This window comes from Pelmatolapia mariae, linkage group LG18 (assembly GCF_036321145.2).
Source record: "Pelmatolapia mariae isolate MD_Pm_ZW linkage group LG18, Pm_UMD_F_2, whole genome shotgun sequence".
Taxonomy (NCBI): domain Eukaryota; kingdom Metazoa; phylum Chordata; class Actinopteri; order Cichliformes; family Cichlidae; genus Pelmatolapia; species Pelmatolapia mariae.
This window is the reverse complement of record NC_086243.1, coordinates 26,072,263-26,095,808: the sequence shown is the minus strand read 5'-3', so window position 1 is coordinate 26,095,808 and position 23,546 is coordinate 26,072,263. Positions and strand designations below refer to the sequence as shown.

The window sequence follows — 23,546 nt, the reverse complement described above, 5'->3', positions numbered from 1 at the left end:
TTTTACATCACATTGTGTCCTGCGTCCTGATCGCTGCAGACGATCTCCTCCGTGACGTCTCTCCTGTACAGTACACAATCGCCACATCGATCGCTAGCAGTGTGACTCTGAAGTGCAGTACTGTATATCCACGATGTCCATGCATCAAAAAATAAAGTTGGCTAGTTGATTTCACCTATCGCTGGTTATTTTTAGAACATAACACCCGTGATAAACGAGGGACCGCTGTTTACAGATACTGAGAAATATAACATTTGAATCCCTTTTCTCTTTTGAGAAAAAGAGAGGCGCTGGGGAAAAAATATCGACAAGTCGATGAACATCATTTACAGATATATTGGATAAATGCCCAAGACATCTATAGAAATGTAAATCGCCGCTTGATTTATTCATTTGCTTAACTTGTTTTGGACCGTAAACAGGGCGCGAATAGGACACCGGAAACAAAGCTCCCCACAGGAGTTTCCGCACCGGAAGTAGCATATGCTAACGTGCACATAGTCAATTACGGCTACTGTAGTCAGGAGCCTCGCAGAGTAATCCGGGTCCAAACTCCGCTTCAGGCCCTAAAGTCAAATAAACACTGCGGCATCACTGAGAGTTAAAAACGGTCTAAATTCTTTTATCTTTAATAAAATGATCAGCGTTGCTGCTTTACCAGGTGTAACAATTAAGTTTAACATCCAGGCATCCATGAAAACAGAATTTATGAAATTTAACAGAGTTAGAAGTTAGCAGGAAGTTAGCTTGCTAGTTTCTACCTAAGGATGATGTACCATGTTCTGTATGGGATTTCTGAATAAATTAAAACATACAGCTCTGCTATCACTTCCAACATAAATGAAGAAGAAGAAAACTAAACAGCAGTGACTTTTGTAGGGTTACTGAAGTTAGACTAGCTGGTATATAATGATGTGCTACGTGATCGCTAGCGACACAGCTATGTTAGCATAACATAAATACAGTGAAGCTGGAGGATGAACGCTAACTTTTTTCCACTCAAAAGTTAACGTGAGGGTTCCTGATGGTTAGGGACAAATGCAATCGCATGGCAGGGTGCTGTAAAATATAAGGTTAGTCATTAATATACTGTGACAACATGGGAATAGAGTAGCTGCGAGAGAATTCAACATTAATGAATCAATGGTACGCAAGTGGAGGAAGCAAGAAGAACGAGTTGAGTAAAGTTTGACTTATCTGACTGTTTTGTTTGCTTAATGCGCCTTGTAATCCAGTGCGCCGTATGTATGAAAACAGACTCGTTCATCGACTGAGCGCCTTATAATCCGGTGCGCCTTATGGTCCGAAAAATACAGTACTAGAAAACCAAGAGGTTAAAGGCTGTTTTGTGTCCGATCCAGTCTGCACATGCATCCCTGTTGGTTAATGTCTAGTTAAGCTGGCTGCTACAGTGTATGTGTTTTTTGTCAGAATGAACGTTTTTTGTTTGTTTGTTTATTCCCTTCACTTGGAGAGATTTATCCAGCACATGCCAAATCTTAGAACAGTCAGTCAAAACATACAGTATCTCATCCTTTCCAGCATCGCATGGGCCACTTGGAGCTTTAACTGGGTTTGAAAGGCATTAATGAGCTCACAGTCTTCTACTGATTTCTGCCAGACGGATGAACCATCTGTTAGACAGAGAAATGATTTAAACCTCTCGTCACAACAGGTTTCCCTGACTCATGAATGCCAGAGGAGGAATGAATGAATGTATGAATGGAGGATGTGTCTAAGCATATGAAAACCGCTGATCACCCTGAGCCTTTTCTGACAGATGCATTTAATTTATTACCTAGCATAGACATTATATATTGTCTTTAGATCAGCAGCTAAATGATTGTCTCTTATGGAAAGTATGTTCCTAAAGACAAAAAGATGGTTTTTCATATTTGTGGCCATTGTGTGCAGTTTTTGAATACTACAAGTCCCCAGGATTATTACTTATGCAGTTTCAGAAATGCAGCACAAGAGTAGAAGAAAACCACAGTAAAATGTGTATGCATCTATTGTTTTATGTATATATATATATATTTTCCTATCACATTATGTGTAACTTAATCTGATCTTCCTTTTTTCATTTGTAGAATTAAAAGGTTGATTACCTGATTATTTCACAGTGGAAAGTGACTTGGTGTCCCTCTGTGGGGGTCTTGAGACGGGGAGGTTCTGGGGGGGGCCCTGCCTTGACTGCTTGCCCCACAGCCCAGACCCAGATAAGCAGCAGGAAGTGGATGGATGCAGAATCTTTCCTTTGTTTTGTTCATTACACAAACAAAAACCACCCACTGGGGTTGCTTCTATAGCTCACTAGTTTCAGCAGATAAAACTTTAAATGTCAATAAATAATTAAAAAAAGAGGCTCATATATTTGAGCCATAAATTTAACCCAGGCCACTAAGATAAAGACAGATCTACAACCACGCTGGTGTGAAAACACGGTGCTTTCTACATTTACCATCACAACAGTGGCCTTTGAGCCCCAGCGATGCGTCATCCTCCATCACTTCTGTCATGAGTCACTTCATGAAGCTCAATAATTCATGACCTGAATACATCTGCCCCATTATGACCTGCTGTTTGGTGCCAAGTCCCCATCCCTGAGCAGCTCTCCCCGTTATTCCCTGCTGTCATCAGCCTAAGGATTAGTAATTCATTCAGAAGTTCTCACTCTGGGATACGCTTCCTTCATAAGTGAATTAATTCATTATAGTGATCCAGCCTGCTGCCAACTAATAAATATTAAATCAACATAAACACAAAAAATTAGTCATTAGTCACACTTGAACTACGTGAATAACGTCATTTCATTTTCATAAAGTTCTTATGCCAGAAGATGTGAATTAAGTCATTCCCAGTGCTGCAGTGGAAAATGAATATATCTCACATGAATGCAGTCAGTGTTTGTTAATGAATTCAGCTTTATTTACCAGCTCGTAATGTCAAGCCCCAGATTGGACAGGTGTTACTCAGGCTGTAAACACGAGTTCTCAAAGCACTTCTAAACCCACTGTGTGAGAGTCATCATGTGTAATTTATGATGCTTCAATAAAATACACATGTATGTACATTTATCATCTGTCTGTCATATAACCATGAAAAGACCAAAACCAGTGACCCTCGAATGACGAGCATTGTCTGAAAAATTAATATTATCAGCTGTAAAGGCAGAATAAAACGTCTTCCCATCAAAATATTTTAGCAGGAATATTAATACTCAAGAGAGTACCAAATATGTAATTATAAATAATAAGTATTAGTCAATGGTTCTTTTACTCGTCATTATATCACATCTGTAGCATAAACTGCAGGGCTTGTTTTTTTTTCTTTTTGAAAATTTACCCATTAGCAATTTTTTTGTTTGTTTGTTTGTTTGTTTTTAGGGATTAGATATCTATCAGCCAATCATGGCAACCCAAGACATGGAAGAAGACATTCTTGAGACAACCTGCTGAAGTTTAAACTGGGCATCAAATGGTGGCATGATTGTTAGTACCAGATGGTCGGGTCTGAGTATTTCCGAAACTTCTAATTTACGCTGATTTTCCTGCACAACCACAAATAAAATAATCCCATCAGTAGCAGTTCTCTGGGCGTAAATGCCTTGTTGATCTAATAGAAGACAGCATTAACTCCAATAACAACTCTTCACAATCAGCGAAGCATAAGAACATCATCTGCCACTCCTGTTACCTAATAACAGGAAACTGAAGATACAAGTTGCATGGCCTCAGCAAAATTGGACCGTAGAATATCGGAGAAAACATTACCTGGTCTGACGAGTATTGATTTCTGATGTAAAATTTGGATGGTAGGTTAGGATTTGGTGTAAACAACATGAAAGCGTCCATCCCAACAGCACCTAGTTTAATCTGCGCCACCAAGATTTACAGTAAGATGCCTCTGAAGGCAAAAGAGGGTCCAACCCAGTACTGGAAAGGTGTACCTAATATAGTGTGGAGTGATTGTCTTTTCATTCCTGATAACATAGTTTTAAATTATAAGTGTGTGTTTATTAAGTCTTGAAAAATGTAGGGTAAATTACATTTGCATTAAATATCAGAACATAAACTATAGATCTTAAAAATCGTCCTGTGGCAATGGATTAAACTACAAGAAAGCTTCTTTTTTTTTTCTCAGATAACTCAGACTAATGTTGTGTGTGTTGGTTTGCCTTCACAGCTGCACATTGTTGAAATGTTACAGCTTCACTTTCTCAGGGCTTCATCTGTGTTCTTGTGTGACTCAGTGTTTGAATGCTTCAATTGCCCGTCTGTATTTTTGTGGCGAGGTGTTTTCAAAGCTTGGATTAATTAATCAAGATGATGTAGTGTGTTTTTTATGTACAGTCTTATTAAACCTAATGAGGTGAGTGACATTTATAGACTCATTAGTGATGGCTAATAAATGTGTGGAATAAATTCTGGATATTAAAAAAAATGTAAAAGAATTACTTTATTCAAGCCTTCAGTGCTAAACTAGAACTGAGTCTAAAGACCAATTTTCTGAAGATTTTATCAAAAGTTTTAAGAAATAAATATAATATTTGTATAGAATCTATATGAGATCTATAGATTATAAGGGGATTATTTTTCTTTTAAATGCAAATTTAAGTGTCACACACACGATGATCGGTCTTCATTTTTTTCTTTGTCTGTCGTTTTGAAGAGAAAAGAGTTAAATCTATAGAGTAAATTGTGTTAAAATAAAAATGTATTTTACTTTGATTCAAAACCTTTTTCTAAATATAAAAAATACTGACAAATGAAAATGGTCTAAATGTAAATCTCCTGTGTGTGTCTATGCCAGCGGTGTCTAACTCCAGACCTCGAGGGCCAGTGTCCTGCAGGCTTTAGATGTGTCCTTGATCCAACACAGCTGATTTAAATGGCTAAATTACCTCCTCAACATGTCTTGAAGTTCTCCAGAGGCCTTGTAATGAACTAATCATTTGATTCAGGTGTGTTGATCCAGGGTGACATCTAAAACCTGCAGCACACCGGCCCTTGAGGCCTGGAGTTGGACACCCCTGGTCTATGCTGTCTCTTACTTCCTTTTTAAATATTTCCATATATTTGGCGTTCTGACATAAATATCCAATATGAAACACTGATCAGTAGAAATTGGAATTTCTGTAAAGATATAAACCATAGGCCGTATGTCGGGCAGTATGTAAGCGTGCTGAGGCTCATATTTGCTTTTTGTCTGAGTCCAGTGAAACAGTACCTACCGCAGTCGGCGCATGCGTGTGTGTGTGTGTGTGTGTTTGTGCGGTTTTGGCTATGTTTTTTCTCTGAGTGGAGAACAGCCATTACCTGAAGTTTATGATATAAATACTGGTACATTGCCTCTGTTTTAGTTTTTTCTGTAAGGACATTAAGTTCTATGTACAAATATAATTTTATGAACGTAGTTACAACTTAAGCATTTTAAAGGAACATAAGGGGATTTAATGATTTATTAGTTTATGGTGTAGTTTTGTTATTTTGTTTTGAGTCCCCAAAGAGATGTCAGAATGATTTTTTTTTTTTTTAATTCTCATGTAGTTGTTAGTCTACCGTCACAGATTTGAATCGGTATATCTTAAAATCTTTCAAGAACTAGACACTGATTTCTTACGTAAATGCAATGAACTGATGGAAAGCTGCACTTAAAAGCCCCCAAACTTTTTAAATAAAGTGACAGAAATCATCCTGTTACAAACATTCTTTTTCCCAAACTTTTTAAATAAACACTTAAGTTCTCAAAGTGCTGAAGCTTTATTTTGGCTCACTGAATGCACTTTCACAAAAAAGTGGGTCACACCGGGGCTTTTGAAACCCATTACTTTTATATGCAGCACATTATACCTGTGTTCATGGCCAGTATGAACAGGAGAAACGAGTATCGGGTCAGCGGAGTGAGTCGGGACTGCTTGTCACTGGATTAAAGCGGTGGCGGTAGCTTTTAGGTGATATGACATTCAACTCTTTAAGGTGACAGTATCTAGGATTTGAATTTCAAACCCTCTTTTTAGGTTGTTACACAACTAATATCAGCAGTGTGCACAACACTATCAAGTTCTTTCATCTACTGCTTTTGTAGTGCATCTGAGTACAGTTAAAATATATAAATGGAAAAAAACCCCATCCTTTAACTCCTCTTTAATCTTTAATTATGAAAGAAGCAGACTAATGACAATATATTAGTAAACACTGATACTGCTGAACCAATTTTAAATATTTTTACTCCTTTACCTGTTACCTGCTGGATCTTCTTAGTCATGGTTTCACAAAGCAACTTGTTGAGTGAATGTGGACTTGCTTAGTAGTCTTTATAAAAAGCAGCAGGTTCTGTTTAAATATCACACGGTCTCCTTCTAATACAGGAGCCTCAGGAGAGGAATGGGTTAATGCATCGTCCTGTTACGAACATTCTTTTTAATATTTGGAAAAAATAGGATGGCACATATTCACCATATATGGTTCTCCACTAACTGATGGTATTAAATGCAATACATTTGCAAAAGTGTCTAAACACATGGTTTCATTTTTAAAGATAATCTAAGCACATTTTCTTAAATAATTTTTCTATATAAAATCTTCTGCTTTTCTATTTGTTAGTTTGAGGGCTGCTCCAAGGCGTTCTCCCGTCTGGAGAACCTGAAGATCCACCTGAGGAGCCACACAGGGGAGAAACCTTATATTTGCCAGCACCCCGGCTGCCTCAAGGCTTTCAGCAACTCCAGTGATCGTGCTAAACACCAGCGCACACATCTGGATACGGTCAGTGAACAGCTACCTGATGGGCTCCTTCCATTTAGGATGTGCTCTGTTATAGTGCACATTCTCCTAATTTGAGCTTTCTGTCACTTTGTAGTATTACAGTGGACTCGATAGCTGGTTGCTTTTTGCTTCTCCAAGCAAACGTCACCATAACAGTAGGTCACAAAGAAGTCAAGGTCATGTAAACACGCTATATACAAGTACAAAAAGAATCTGAAGATAACATGAAGAATTATTCTGGCTTGGGTCAGAGACAGTGAACTCATCATACATGCATGTAACCTCTTTCAGCCTGGTTGAACTGCTGTATCTTGGAAATAGCGCCATTTTTAAAATGGAGACAAAAAAACGAGCTTTTCTTGACATCATTTGTGTACTATATTTACTCTTGTAATTAAAGACACTCACTGGCATTAATGCCAATTCTGTTGCTGTATTTTGGCATTCGCCCTAATTGCATATTGTGTAAATGCACTAAGGCTGATAATTCAAACAATGTAGGATCCCAATACCACAGCAACAACTTTATTACTCTTTAATGAGAGCACACACAGCAAAACTGTAGATTTCTACACTTTTTTTTTTGGTCAACATAGTATTTCTAAACTAATGCAGTTTAATAAGTTTAACACAGCTTGGGAAATGGTCACAGTCTCTAGAAGTACAATAGAAATATCCTTTATTGTCCCTCATTGGGGAAATTCAGGTAAACAAGCTTCTTGCTAATGTGGCGTAGGAAAATGAATTCGGCTCTAATCAGCTCTAATCTAGTGCACTGTGCTTCTGGACATGATTTTTATTTTGTAATGGGTCGTAGTGGAGGTAGTCATTACAGCCAGAGATGCAAGTTTGAGTCATACATGTTTCCTTTTTTAGTATTTTTTAACTATGTTGTTAGTTAAAAATAAATTACCTGATTGGGTTTAGATATTTAAAACCTCTGGGTTAAGTTTATAAAAAAAAAAAAAAATCATGGTTTGGGTTACAATGTTGCCACTTATGTTAGAGCTCTGTTACTCCGGGTTGGCACGGCGACATGTACCTGATTTGTCTGGACAACATAAGTGACATAAACTTTCTTTAGAGGTACATTTGTTTCAAAGTAATCCTGAAAAACAGACTGTGTTTTTGTGACTTTTGTGATGACAGTACCCCCACCAAACTTCAGCAGTTGTTTTAAATACAAATGTACGGTGTACAGGTTAGGGTTAAGGAGAAAAAAGTTCCACCTAATCGCCGACCACAATATTATAATTCTGTTTGCCACATGAGAATTTTAGGCAAGGCAAGTTTATTTATATAGCACAATTTGGTCTTTTTTAGACCAAAAAACGTGTTTTAAAAAATGAATAAACAATTTGACTTTTTAAACTTTCATACCAACACAGGTGTGCTTAAAACTCGTTAATTATTTTACAGTATTGCATTTATCCAGGATTTTATATGTGCTTTGTTGTAGCTGTAGTGTTATGTTAACAGAGGCAGCAGACAGCTGAAAACAGTGGCTGAGACCTCAGAGGGTTAAAGTGCAGCAGACTGCCTCTCCCTCAGCTTTCTATGGGACCTTCTGGGAATGACTGGGGAAGATAAACTGCTAGTGCATGTGAGCCAATTTTAACTTGCTGTGCAGAGTCTGCTTGTGTCAGATCAGTTTATACAAAACAGGGAAAAAATAGAATCCATTCAACCGTGAAGACAGCGTGAATTTCCAGGAATTTTCATACACACCATCTACAGTAACGACGTTAAATTCATCCGAGGACTCAAACTAGTGGGGGTGAGTGTCCCCCGTGCTCTTGATGATCATAAATTAAGGTTACAACTGCAAAATAAGTTATGAAATCCACAGCTGATGGAGCCTGAGAAAGAACAGAAACAGGCCTTTTCTCGTAATCCACTCTTGTGTACCAGGTATCAAGTGTCGTGCCAGCATTGTCACTCTTTCCATGAAGGTGTTCTCATGCCCAGGGGATGTATTTAAATGCTGCATTAGTATGATATTTATCTACTTTAATATTTTTTTTATTTTATATTACGTAATAACTTTGCTTGACTATATTTTAGGAAAAAAACATTAGTTATTAAACCATTACACTTATTTTTATCGGCTGAAATGATTAGTTACATCTTTTTAGACCAAAGTGTTTGTTGGCAAAACATAGAAAATGTTATGAAGTGTTTTTATAATAATGACGTAAAAATCAGCTGGATCAAGACTTTCACGAGATATTTCTGATAAAACTTCCGTCCCTTGGGTAAAATGTTATTGGAGGACATTTACTTGTATTATTAGATTGTTGAAGTACTGTTTTTAAATAAATAGGATTTAATAATATGATGAAAAAAGTACTGAATTTTAAAATAATTTTTAGAATAACTTTAAAGAATAAGAGTGCTTTGGTACATTTTGGATGAATCTTGTAGCTGAACCTGTCATAACTTTTATGTTTAAACAACATTTTAGTGTCAAAGGTTATTCAAAAAAATGTAATATTTGGAAATCCCTGGAAATCTCTGTTCACCTCCAAGCCTTTGATGCACGGTATAACTTTTTTGAGCAAACAAAACAAAACAAAGCAGTCAGTTACATAACCTTCTTGGCAGATGGTATTTACCTAAAAATAACTGAGTGAAACTGACTTTCCCTTTCGAGCCTCTGGGTTAGATACACTTTCGTAGTATGGGGTTAAATCCCCTTTTGTTTTCAGAACTGACTTATCTCTTCATTGCTTGGATTCAACACTATGCTGCACAGTTGCTGCACATTTGTTGGCTGCACATCCATGATGCCAAATTGCCATTCCACCACATCCGAAATGTGGTCTATGGGAGTGAAAACTGATGACTTTAAATGTCATTTGAGCATAGTAAACTCATTTTTATGTTCGAGAAATCAGTTGGAGAAAATTTGAGCTTTACGAAGCTGCTGGAAGCAGCCATCAGAAGATGGGTACACTGAGGTCATAAAGGCGTGGACATGGTCAACAGCAATGCTCAGATACCTTGTGATGTTTAAATGATCTTCACTTGGTACTAAGGGGAAATATCCCCTACACCATTACACTACCAGCAGTCTGAACCGCTGAGACAAGGGAGGATAGATCCGTGCTTTCATTCACCAAATTCTGACCCCACCATCCGAGTGTTAGAGCAGAAATCAAGTCTTCTATTGTTCTATTGTGGCATTCAGGGGGGTCTTCTGCTACTGTATCCCATCTAATTCAAGGTTCAACGTGCTATTCATTCAGGTTATTTGAGTTTTTGTCAGGTTAAAGAATCCGGCTATTCTCCTCTGACCATTGACATCAAGCAGGTATTTTTAATTTTGTCTCTCTGTAAACCCTACAGATGACTGCGTGGGAAAATTCCCAGGAGATCAGCAGTTTCCAAAAAACTCAGACCAGCCTGTCTGGAACAAAAACGATGCCATGTTCAAAGATACTTAAATTACCTTTCTGTCTCATTTTGATGCACAGTTTGAGCTTCAGCAGCTTGTCTTGGCCATGTCTACATGCCTCAGTAAACCTAGTTGCTGCCATGTGATTGGCTGATTAGACTAATGCATTAATAAGCAAATTAAACAGGTGTATCTAAAAAAGTGGCGAGTGAATCTATAGTATCACTGCTCATGTCTGTCTGGATGAATTTATTTGAAACATTTATACAAAATACACAGTAAATTATGTTTAAAAATTGCTGCAGTGCATGAGACTATACACTTTAAAAACACAAGACTACACATAATTGCTCCGAATATTAAGATAAATAATATTTGCTCAGTAATATAAGGTGTGAGGTGCTCCTGTAGCTCTCTGCTTTACAGTCTGAATTCTTTGGGATTGTGAAACTGCATACCTGCTGTGGATTTACCCTACAGACCACAGTTATTTTTACTCCTGCTGACAAGTGATGAGAATTTAGCTGTAATCCCGCGAATCAGATCTCTTATTACACGGATGAGATGGAGCTTCACGATTCGCTCCACTGTTATTACAGCAAGTTATTTTCTCCCTTTAGTGGTTTCACACTGGCTAATGGGGGCTTCGAAGTTGCGTCACAAATTGACAATCAGACACATCTGGCGCCATCCTGGAGGCCCAGTGGAAGCCTGTCTGAATGTAAATAACTGCTGAGTAGTGCAACGGCAAGCCAAGAAATGTTTTTCAAGTTTGATTAAACAGCTTGTATTGTGTTACTAATATGACACTTTGGGGAATTTTGTCCTAAAGTAAGTGCAGGCTCAAGCAGGAATTACCTTTCTAAGTTAACGCTAAAGTTAACGCTCACATAACATGAAAATGTGGTTTGTTTTGAAAATTTGGAAATGTATTAAGAGCATTGAGAGCTTTCATTTTATGATAGCAGTGAAGTGCAAAAAGGTGATGGACTGTGACAAATCCGATATGAAATGTGGTGCTGAATAATGCCAGGGTTTTGTGTTGGAGTTTTTTTTGGGCTGAGCCCTGACAACAGGAAAAAAAGATTTCTAAATTATTTTGGCACACATAATTGGAAACTGATATGCAGTTTATGAATTTACAGTCTGTCTCAGAGCTGTCATTTGCCATAACCACTTTGCATGTCATTACCCTGAATTTATGCTAAGATTAGAAAGACAGCACTTCATTTGGTGCTGATCTGTTTAGACTAAGAGAGAACTGAGCTGGTCTCACTGGGAATATTTTTCCTGAAATAGTTTTGAAATTGCCCCCCCCCCTTTTTTTTTCTTTTTTTTACAGACACTGTAGAGCAGCACTTACTCTGATGCCAGATCTACGTTGGTATTGCATGTCTGTAATTTGAAATGTATTTGTTTAAGAATTACACAAAAATTGGGAATACTGGAGAAGAAAAATCGAGCAGACATTAGAAAAATAACAATCCCACTGACACAATCATTATTATAGTCATGCCTGTCCTGATATATTTCTATTAAAAATTCTTTTTACAGCAACATTTTTACTCATTTGCTTCATTCATTGTTTTTGTTGCATCGTTAAAAAATACAAGTGATTTTTCAATACTACTTTGTTAGATACAGTGGTGTGAAAAAGTAGTTTTTTGCATTATTGTCAAACCCAAGATCATCAAACAGTTTTTAACATTAGCCAAAGATAACACAGGTAAAATGCAAAAATGCTGTTTTTTCTTTTTTATATGATAAAGGAAAAAAGGTTCTCCAATCCTACCTGACCCTATGTGAAAAAGCAGCTGACTCCTAAACCTAATAACTAGTTGTGCCAGCCTTGGCAACACAAACAGCAATCAAATTTTCAAGTTTTTGTGATAATAACATCACTGTGGAGGAATTTTGGCTGACTCTTCTTTGCAGAATTGTTTTAATTCAGCCACATTGGAGGGTTTTCAAGCATGAACAGACCGTTTATGGTCATGCCAAAGCAACTCAATTTCATTTAAATCCACCCTTTGACTAAGGCCAAGCTTCAAAGGCTCTTTTTTTTTTCCTTTTTTTTTTTTTGCATTTTAGCCATTCAGAGATGGACTTGCTGATGTTTTTTGGATCACTGTCCTGCTGCATAACCAAACTGAGCCTGAGCTTCAGGGCATGAATTGATAGCTAAACATTCAGCTTCAGGATTTTCTGGTGAAGAGCAAAATTCATGGTTTCCTCAACTATGGCAAGTTGTCTGGATCCTGAAGCAGCAAAGCAGCCCCAGACCATCACACAACCACCACCATTTTTGACTGTTGGTATGATGTTCTTTATATGAAAAGTGTTAGTTTAACATGAGATGTAACAGGAGTCAGACCTTCCAAAAAATCTACTTTTCACTCATTAGTCCAACAATCTTGAGACACAAAAGTCTTGAGGATTATCAAGATGTTTCTTTTTTTCTTTCTTTCTTTTTTTATATAAACCTGTCCCGTTTGGTTCTTTTGCCATCAGAATTATTGTCTAAAGGCGAAGAAAGATGCCCAACGGATTTACTTTATCAAATGGACCATCCCAGCCTTGCCGTAATGGTCCATTTGATTTACCTTTTATTGTTTATTTTATTTTATTTATTTATTTTTTTACTTGCTAGATACGGGATAGGGGAAAAGAAAATGGAGAAAGAAAGAGGGGGAAAAAAAAAAACAGCGGAGAAGAGGGACGGGGATAAAGGGCAAAAAACAAAAACCAACAAAATAAGCAGACAAAAAATACATATATCGATCACCTGGATCACCTGTTGAGAAAGAAAAAAGAAAACAAGCAGAAGAAAACGAGAGTAATAGAATAAACAACATCACAATGATATATGGGAATATAACACTAAATACTTAATATTAAACATTATTGTGCAGCACGTAAGATCGACAGCGCACAGCGTGCTTTGAGGTAGGAGCCAAAAAGGGTGTAGTTTGTGTGTGTGATCACCTGTGTGTACACCTGTGAGCATGAGCGCGCTTGTATTTAAAAGGTTCCTTAATGTAATGATCTGCTAGAGGGTGTGGGGGGCCACAGTCCCATCCTCCAGGGCATGAAGCAGGTATGGAGGAGATCAATACTCCAGACATCCAGAGGCCCCCAGAACACAAGAGACCAAGGAAGACCAACAGAGGGGCAGCCGCGCCACTGTCCCAGAAAGAGCTGAGGAGAGTCCCAGATGAGGGATCACTCAGCAGCCGCGGAGCAGAAGCCAGGGGGGGTTGCAGTGACGTGCCCGTGAGCTCCGCCGGCAGCCAGCTGTGCCTGAGTGACCGAGCCCCAGGCCGAGAGGCCGAGGGCACCCCACCCCCGAAGTGGCCCGAGCGATCCCCAGGCTCCAGGCCCCGATAAGCAGCCACCAAGGAGTGAGCCGGTGTGTACCCAGACGCCCACCCCCGGACACAAAGAACCACCAACGCATCGATGTCTGAGGGCGTCTGCCACCGGCAGGGGAAGTGGTGGGGGGAGATAGGCCTCCAAACCTTGGAGGGCCTGAGATGTCCCCAGAGAGGTGGCGTCTGATACCCAACCTGACATATAGACACAGACATACAGGCACACTCAAATACAAACATCCATTCCCACCCTCATGCTCTCATAGGCAATTACTCCACACTCAACCAACGTGGAGACAGACAACAAGAGACGCTGTACACACAATCACACTCCCCAAGCGTACTCTAAGAACCGGGTCTAGGTACCCTTGCCCCTGGAGGGGGAAACTGCACCCAGACCCAGGTGGTGTTACCCTTTTCCCTGCAGTGGGGAGAAGCAGACTGCCCCGACTCCGCAGCAGCAGGGAGGCCCCACACACCAGACCCCAGTCGGACGGCCAACTCCTCCTCCTAGCCCCCCCGCTCCAGCAGGCCGCGGAGACCGGGGGTGTGAGAAGACTCCAAACCTCCCTCTACCCGCTCATATGTAGTGTTGATGTATATGTGTTCTAAGGTGCAATTAAAACCCAGGAGGGCATCAATCAAGATGTTTCTTGGTTTGTCTCTTTTTTTTATTGTTGAATAACAAAAACTGACCTTAACTGAGGCAAGTGAGTTCTTTAGAGTGTTCTGGGTTCTTCTGTGACCTGGATGAGTCGTCAATTTGCTTTTGGAGTAATTTTGGTGGGCCAGTTATTCCTGGGAATGATCACCACTGTTCCGAGTTTTCTCCATTTGTATATAATGACTCTCACTGCGGTTCGCTGGAGTCCCAAAGCCTTAGAAATGACTTTATAACCCTTTCCAGACAGACAGATGTCAATGACAGATGAGTTTCTCATCTGTTCTTCAGTTTCTTTAGATTGTAGAATTATTTGTTGCTATTGAGATCTTTTAGCCCACTTCCCTTTATTAGATGAGTCCTATTTTTTTAATTAATTCATCAATTTAAGGGGAAAATTACTTTTTCACACAGGGCAAGTTAGGTTTGGATAGCTCTCTCCGTTAATAAATGAAATTATCATTTAAAAGCTGAATTTTGTTATGAGTTGTCTTTGTAAAATATAAAAATTTAAGTGTGACAAATATGCTGAAAACTGCCATATTAGAAAGAAAAATGAAATGATATTTCTTTGCAGTATTTCCATATTAGATCTTCAGGCAAATGACTAATTACAAAGAAAGAAGTCATTTTGAAAAGCAGGGGTTTTCAAATGTTGTCTGGGATGCTCCACGCTAAGAAGCTGATAAAAAGTCATGCCCAAAACACCTCACTGTTGCCCATGTTGATTTGTTTTTCCTACCTCACTAAGCTCAGCTTTATTCCGCATTTCCTCCAGGACCAGAGGAGATTGGGGAAACAATATTGCCTTGTCTGGTTCTCTGAAATTCAGATGGTAAGATCATAATTTAAAAATGAAAACAACATGAAAGCATAGATCCACCCTGCTATGTGTCAACAGTCTAGGCTGGTGGTGTTACAGTGGTAATTTATGGCCAATTTCTTTATCTTTTTTTCCCTTTTTTTGGCACCCTTGGTATCAATAGAGCCTTGTTTAAACACCACACTACACTACCTGAGTATTGTTGCTGACTATGGTACACTGTGGTATTAGATGGATAGACAATCTTCTGTTGGCTTCTTCATAAAGCTCAGATAAGAGCTTTTTACAGATTCACTGTGTTCAAATACCCCCAACTGAGAACTTCTTGGATGTGTTGGAATGCCAGATTCTCATCATGGATGTGCAGCAGGTCCTAAACCCTTTTTAGTCCAGGCTGACCTGTGTCACAATGTTCAGCTTCATGCACCTCTAAAACCCTTGCCCTGGTGAAGTTAACTATTTATTTACAACATCAACAATGTGTTTAACTTTTAGCTCTGACTTGTGCAACACCTCCTGGTGTATAATACAACACAAAATGATCAGTTTTGGTAAGATTTTGCTGCTAATGTAACAGCAGCAAGTTTATCTGATTTCATTAAACAAATCACTCTTCGTCATAGTCTCTTTCATCTAGCGCACAGCTGTGAGCTCCTCTGTAATCTCAAGCTTTTTTCGTAATCCCGCGTACAAAGATGAGTAACTGGGCAGTGTTAAGGACATCACAGCTCTCGTCACATTTTCTGCTAAAATGTCCTGAAAAATACGATCATCAAACCTGATGCTCATTATTTTTTTGACTTGTAGTGCTCACATCCCAGCACATAAACCCAAAAGGCTCAAATAAACACTGTACATGTGTTTTCATGAATGTATAATTGAATCCACCTGTTAAATACTTAGCAATGAAAAAGGGCGAACAAAAAAGAGATCTGAGATTCATGGAAATGAGCTCATTTATTCACTAAATTGTGAAATACAGTCATCTTACTCAACTTTCTACTTCGAAGTAAAATGATGAAAACCTATCTGCATATAAGAAATGAGCTGTTTGTACAGTAAAAAACATTTCAACACATATTCCACTCATGTTACTTATTTCAGGAGGACTCAGTTAACTGTAGTATTTTATATCATTATACCAGAAAATACTTTGTCTTCCAGCTGCTTTAGCCTGCTATGAAATGTTTATTCCTTCAGGAAATAATGTGCAGAAATAAATACTTTTATATGAATACAAAGACTGCAGGTAGCTCACACAGTTTACTTTATAAATGAAATGATTTATGGCTAAACTCTCTTCTCTCTTCCCCTCTTTTAAGCCCGCAGATGAAAGGTAAATATCCTCCCTTCTCAGCTGAGGAGCACTTTATGTAAAATGTTGAGAGAACTACATGTTCTTTCTTCCTCTGTTAGTCCAGTTGTCACAAGAAGTAGCCACATTTACGATCTTTATCCTAAATGTTTACGTCTTCAGTGTGGATGTGAGTCATCTGAACTTGTGCCATTATTTGTACACACATTTTATGTTTGACGTTGTGTATCTGATGAGACTATAAAATCATCGTTTTGTGAATATTTTTCAGTTCTGGTGTAGAAAATTTGTAACCTTCTCAATACATAATGTAGGATATACAAGAGATGGTGTAGTCTGTACCTTACAGTAAATCTAATAATAACTCTCAAGCTCTGGGTTTAATTTGGTGTGTTGTGCTATTTTTGTTGTGTTTTCTGTACAAAAAAAAGGTTTGTTCTCCTTAGCTCAGTACTGAAATCAACATTGCTAAATTTTTGCAATCCGCTAGAAGAAGAGCTGCGGGAGAAAGTGTTCCCCAAAACACCAAAAAATTATTTGTGCTCTTTTTTAATAGCAGCACACCTGTTTTCTTTTATAACAGAAAGTCAAACCAAGGTGCTTCTAAATGTTCAGTCAAACTTCTCTCACCTCTCCTTCTTGTGGTCCATTCACAGAAACCATACGCCTGTCAGATACCAGGATGCACCAAGCGCTACACTGACCCCAGCTCATTACGAAAGCACGTCAAAGCTCATTCAGCCAAAGGCCTTCAGGAAAAGGAGGTCAAGGTAATGAACATTAAAACCTTTCTATGTTTCTAAAACTTGACTGTGTGTCGTTCAGAAGCAAAGGGTAGAAAGAGAGGATTCAGAAAGCGTGGTTAGAAATAAAAAATTATGGCCAAAGCATTTTTAAAAGCAACCTGGGGACGTTTTTTTAAATTTGAGCTGCATTTTTGCCCTTAATGGATGGTTTGGGTGGATAGTGGGAAAGACATTCAATAAAGGTCCGTCTAGCCAGGAGTAAAACATGTAGTGTGCACCCTAACCACTCACCTATCCGGTTGTCCAATAGTGGGGTCATATTTAAGCTTTTATTGGATGGGATCAAAAGTACATAATTTAAACCAGGGTCACGTCAGTGCCTTGCATTCCTGAGCCACCTTCACAGGGCTGAAATTTACTGGAATCAATTGATTATTTCTCAACAGCTTAACATAAAACATGAAATGTTTTAAGTTATATTACTTGATAGATTTTTTTTCCTTCCCAATTTATTATACTTGTCTGTCTGCAATTATACACAGCACATCTGGAGTTTGTATTTATGATGGATATTTGTCTTCTCTTGTTTGGAATACATGTTAAATTGTGTTTCTTCTCATAATAATGAAAACAATACAAACTGCTGTGAAGGCTCCGCTCATTATTTGATGAAGTTATTAGGAGCAGCCATGCATGTTGTTTTTGATTTTATTTCAGCACAAAACTTGAAGGTTATTATGACAAATGACAAAGAGGCTCTACAAACTAAAAACAATGTTGGCGACTGTCCCACATTTGGTAAAAAACAAGCATATCAGCACAAACACAACATACCTGCTATCAACTACATTGATGAAGCGGTGACCATTTGGGTTTCTTTTGCAGCCATAGGACCCGGGTACCTTGCAGCCACTGACTCAACCATGAATACCTCTGTATACCGATATTTAGATTCAATTTAAGGCCATCTGTCCTACATTTATATCTTGCTGTTTTTGGGTCATGCAACAGAAAAATGAGCCCAAAAACAGAAAAAACTCTACAACAGAATGGTTAAAAAGGTGTTGCAATGGACCTCAGGCTGATTGAAATGTTGTGGTGGGACCTTAAGAGAGCTGTACATAAACAAATTCCTGCAAACCTCAATGAATTGAAGCAACGTTGAAAAGACGAGTGGGCCAAAATTCCTCCACATATTAATAAAGTCATACAGAAAACAATTACTTCAGGTTATTGCTGCTAAATCGTATGCTGCTAGATCATAGGGTGAACTTAGATTTTGAAAACCTTATTATTCACATGACTGCATGTTTGTATTTAACCTCGTTTTAACCTGGTGACAAGACCCTTGAGGTTTAAAATGTCTTTCGCAACAGAGTCCTGGCCAACATAGACAGCTGCTTAATCAGCAGTGGTTACGGAACAATACTCACCATTATAAGCATACACATTTACATAAAATAAAGAATGAAAAACATATTAATCAAAAGCCAAACTGAAGCATTTATGGTCAAGCCTAACATCTGGAGGCAGATGTCCTGCCTGCAGGTGCCAAATCATTTAAATGACATTGAATTCATTTAAAATTGATCCAATTTGGCAGAAATGAGTGACCGTAAAAGCATGCAGTTTCTGAACAAGGATTTTTTTCTGTAAAAGTGACACAAATAAAAGCTTTGCTTTCCTAAAAATATCAGTGAGTGTGCCATTCCCCAAATCTGGCATTTCAGTTAAAAATAGACAGCTTTTTTTAATAATTATTAAAACATAAAAATTGCCCCCCAAAAAAGGTTATGTTTTAAATTCCATAAAGACACACACAGTCATTCATGAGACCCCAAATAGAAAATCTGTAGTTAAAAATGAACAAGCTCAGGAAGAGAAAGTAAAACAGGGTTTTTTCTGGTGCTACATCTTGATTTTATTTCCTGATTGTTACCTCATGTTTAAAAGCAAATGAGATGCATGTTTGTTCCCGTTTAACCTTAAGGTTCAAAACAATATTGTTCTTCCAGAATTTTTTTTGAATATATATAGTAGAGAACTGCTTCTTTATATAACTTTCAAAGAGAAAGGGGGCTTCTCGGGGGTTGCAGGTCTTATTTCTGGAGAACTACAGCAGCAGCAGGAGAGAGTGGTTGTGTTTATGATTCAGTAGGATGAAATACAACAAAACAAAGTATTACACACACTCCCTGGAAGTCCGAATAGGGAGCCTATTGTTCTGCTTTATCTGGGCCTTGTTTGTTTTCTATGGCCTGTGAGTGACACTGGGGCTTTGTGTGTATTCCCATGCCTTGTTTGGTTTAAACAGAACCACGTGTGTTTGTAAGTTGTGACACAGTTGACACGCCCTGAGCTGCAGTAAACCCTGTGGGGCTAATTGGAACTTTGAAATATTAAAGATGAGCTTCTTAAGCTCCTCACGGGCATACATTTATTCAAGCTGATGTGTCACAGCGATTGAAGTTTGTGGCTTCGTGAACGCTACTTTGGGTGAGCATTTCTTGCTGCTTATTCACGCCGCTTTTGTGGTTCCTGGGTGTCTGCCGCGAGCTTCTTCTGAATCCCGAAGCTGTCAATAAATTGTTTTGGAAAGTTCCGGGGGGATGTTCTGTTTAGCGCTGGATAATAAAGCCAATTGTTTAGCCTTAACTTTGTTAGAACGTTTTTGGAATACGATTGCCTAATAAGATTTCTGGATTTTGTACCTCGAGAAGCTGGATCGCAAGATGAAACAAGAACCAGGCATCTGGTGCAAACTCATTTCTTTGATAAATGAACAGTAGAAAACCTCCTGCAGCTCGCTCACTGTGTTTTCAGTTGCTTTACTGAATGAAATCAAAAGAAGTCATTTAGTTTAAACTTGCATGGGAGCTATGTTGCCCAACAGCATATAGTTGGAAGACAACTAAGCTGCAGCTTTAGCATAATTATTCTCATCCCTGCATGCTGGCAAACATCCACACTTGGTCACCAACATGATAACAGTGCTGTTATATGAAATGTATCTATATGGCTGTAATGCGTTGTGTCTTGTTGTCAGGTTCAGGTGCACACGATGCTGGAATCTGACGTCTTAAGTGACTGCCTGGCACGCCAGCATCTCCACAGCTCTGCCTCGTCCCACCAAGAAAACAGCTCACCTTTACCGGCTTTAGATGACTTCACAGGTATGTGCAGATGAAACGGTAGCAGAAGTCTGTGCTTAGCCTCCAGTGCCTCTCTGGAAATGAGCAAAACCCAAAAGAAAAGAGTAATTGCCCAAAACACCTGGGCTGTTAAGCTGTCTCTTTCATTTTCTCCCATGGCCTCATTTGCTCCTTTTCCTTTCCCTCCTCTCTCATTCCTTCGATGATAGCTCATCATGCCAGTGTTTACCTTGTCCAATTACTGGGCACCATGACTGTGGGCAAGTTGGCCTTCACCCCACTTGTCCTTCAGCTTCTCCAAACGGGTTTTCCAGCCAAGCTCTTTTTCTTTCCATTTCAATGGCTGAACCAGAATCAAGAAGCTGTCAGGTACACTGAGGCTCAGTTGGCCAAAGACAGTGGAGAGCGTCCAGGAAAGCTGTCCATGTCTATTACTTCAGACTACTTGCCGTTTTACTCAGAAGACTTTGAGGGAAAAGCCTCAAGCGGCACGCTATGAGCTATGTTTAGTCAGGGTGAAACAAGCATGTCAGTGTTTAATTTTGAAAAAAATCCCAGGAGGACTTTTTCTTATCTCAAATGGCCAAATGTTATAGCCTGAAAACTGCTTTCTGTTGTGGTATACTTGGTGGATTTATGGTGACACACACTATCATTGTCAGCTTGGCTTAAAACCTAGTGCTGAAAGCTTACTGATTGCATGCAGGTACAAGTTACAGATTTAAATGAACAGCATGAAACTATATTTTTGGTATTGAGCATTCAGCCCCTGTAGGCTTGAAATGTGGCTCTGAAAGGTTTTCAGAAAAATGGATTACGCTGACCATGGAAACTCCTCAAAGTCTGCTTGCAACATAGTCTAATCCCCATCTGTCCATATGTGCACACTGTGTCTAATATACACTTGTATTTACACCAGAAATTGTTTTTCTATAGCACATTGAGTTGTTCATCAGTGGGGGAAAAAAATGTCACTACTGCATGATAATTTGGAAGAGTGCTTTGATGAGTTTCATTTAACTATAAATTGAGTATTTTAATATTTTCAACAGTTTTGTTTGCCTACAAGGAGCCAGACTTTCTTGTCATTTTTTAAAGTGATCTTGAGCAATAATTCTCTAGGCTTTCTAAAGGTCTTTCAAAGCTTTTCTTTGGACATTGGCTGCTTTTTTTTTTTTTTTTTTTTTTTTTTTAAAACTCATTTTTAGTCCAATCCTTGTAAAAGGGACCTAATTCAAGGGATGAATCATTGTTGTGTCTACACAGACAGCTTTGCACAGAACCAATTTTAAATTATATCTGCAGGCATCTTGGTACCAACAATCTGTTGCAAAAACATAATTTCTTCCCAAACTTAAACACACCCACCAAATGTTAGGAAATACCTAACACAGGACTTGAGAGGAAAATCTAAACCCTCAGGTGATGCATGTTCACTGAAGCCTCATCAGAAATGTGAAGAGAGGCTGAGGTATGCCAAATTACTCAGTAACTGGACTGAAGATCACTGGCAATAGCTGTTATTGGGAAATGAATATGAATTAGAGTTTTATTGGCATTTCAGTATTTATGGAGGAGGTCAGTAGAGTGGTACAAACGCCCCTACAGCCATCTGTAAAACATGGAGGAGGCGCTGTCATGGTCTGGGGCTGCTTCTCAGCCAGCGGTGTTGGGGCTATTGTCAAAATTGAATGATTGCAGAAGAGTACAGCCAGATTTGAATCCACCATGCTATACCATCTGCAAAGCATCTGACTGATATTAGTGCAATTTTTCACCATAAAAATTATTGCGGACAGTAAAAGCATACCTGGATAGAAGAGCCAACAGTGGAGCACTATCAGTCATGGACTGACTTCTTCAGAGTCCGAACCTCAGCATTGTTGAAGCAGTGTGGCATTATCTTGACAGAGAAAGGAACAAGAGGCAGCCAACATCCAGAGAAGATCTTTGAATGTCCTTCCAGAAGCCTGGAGAGCTGTTTCTGAAGACTACTTAAAGAAATTGCAAGACAGCTTGAGAGAATTCAGGCTGTGCTGAAAAATAAAGTACAACGCTGAGTAGAGTCAGCCCTTCATTTCTTTATATTTTATTGGCGTTTGTACAATTCTAACAATGTTATAATACAATTCAATACAGCTTGAACCCAGTGAAAATCATCATAACAGGTAGCTCTAGCACACTTACATATGAATTCATCCTCAGATAGTGATGTTGTCATGGCCATGTGAAGGCAGGCTGAGAGGAAGGACCCAAAATGCAGGACTCACGGAGGCGAAAGTGAACTCAGAATAAACAGCTTTATTGCAGGGGTGACCGAACAGAAAACTAACTATACTGGAAAATATAAACTAGCAGGCAGGTAAACAGGGACCGGAACACAGAGCGTAGACTGAGGGTGAGTAGACATTAACAACGCGACAGAGAACAAAGGAAACACAGGGCTTATATACACAGGAGGGGAACACACCTGGGAGAAATCACAGCTGACGAGACAGGGAAACGTAAACTGAACACACTCACATAAGACAAGGACCTTCAGAATAAAACAGGAAACTAACAGACACAGAGGACCAGACAAGACACTGAACTTAACAGACAGATTCACGAGCAGACACAGTGACACCATGGACTGACAGAGGGACATACAGGCAGAGAAGACTAAGCACGGGCAAAACCTAAACCAGAGAGAACAAAACCTAAACCAGAAATAATAATAATAATAATCATCAACACAGGATAGCTAAAGAATCAGAACATAATTATAATGAGCATAATCTGGAAAAACACCAAAATACAAGAAACCGAAAAAGCAGGGTCAAAATGACCCAGAACCGTGACAGATGTAGCAGGAAGATTTAACTGCACAGATGCTCAGCAACCTTTATATATCAATCAATCAATCCATTTATTTATAAGCACATTTAAAAACAACACAGGTTGACCAAAGTGCTGTACATAGTAAAAAAGTAAAAAGTAGAACAAACACACACAAAGAACAAAGTAAAAAAACTCAGTCACAATTAAAAGCTAGAGAGTAAAAATGTGTTTTCAGATGGGTTTTAAAAATGTCAAGTGTTGGAAAGATCCTAATTTCAAGAGGCAGACTGTTCCAAAGTTTGGGCGCAGCTATCGCAAAGGCCCGGTCTCAGTTTTTAGCCTGCTTCTCAGCTGACCTGAGAGTTCGTTTTGGAGTATTTTTAGTTAACAAATCAGAGAGGTATGGAGAGCTAAGCCATTTAGAGATTTAAAAACAAGCAATAAAATCTTCAAATCAATTCTACAGCGTCCTGGAAGCCAGTGTAAACGAGCCA

At 38.8% G+C, this 23,546-nt stretch overlaps 1 protein-coding gene across 1 annotated transcript in view; it reads left to right on the top strand.

The window, feature by feature from the left end:
• The window catches only part of LOC134617584 (zinc finger protein GLIS1), a 69,954-nt gene that overhangs the window by 33,648 nt on the left and 12,760 nt on the right, over window positions 1–23,546 (top strand). Inside the window, exons 3-5 of the mRNA XM_063462879.1 lie at window positions 6,606–6,767; window positions 16,991–17,104; window positions 20,127–20,253. Coding sequence (XP_063318949.1) covers window positions 6,606–6,767; window positions 16,991–17,104; window positions 20,127–20,253 — 403 coding nt within the window. The remainder of the gene's footprint in view (window positions 1–6,605; window positions 6,768–16,990; window positions 17,105–20,126; window positions 20,254–23,546) is intronic.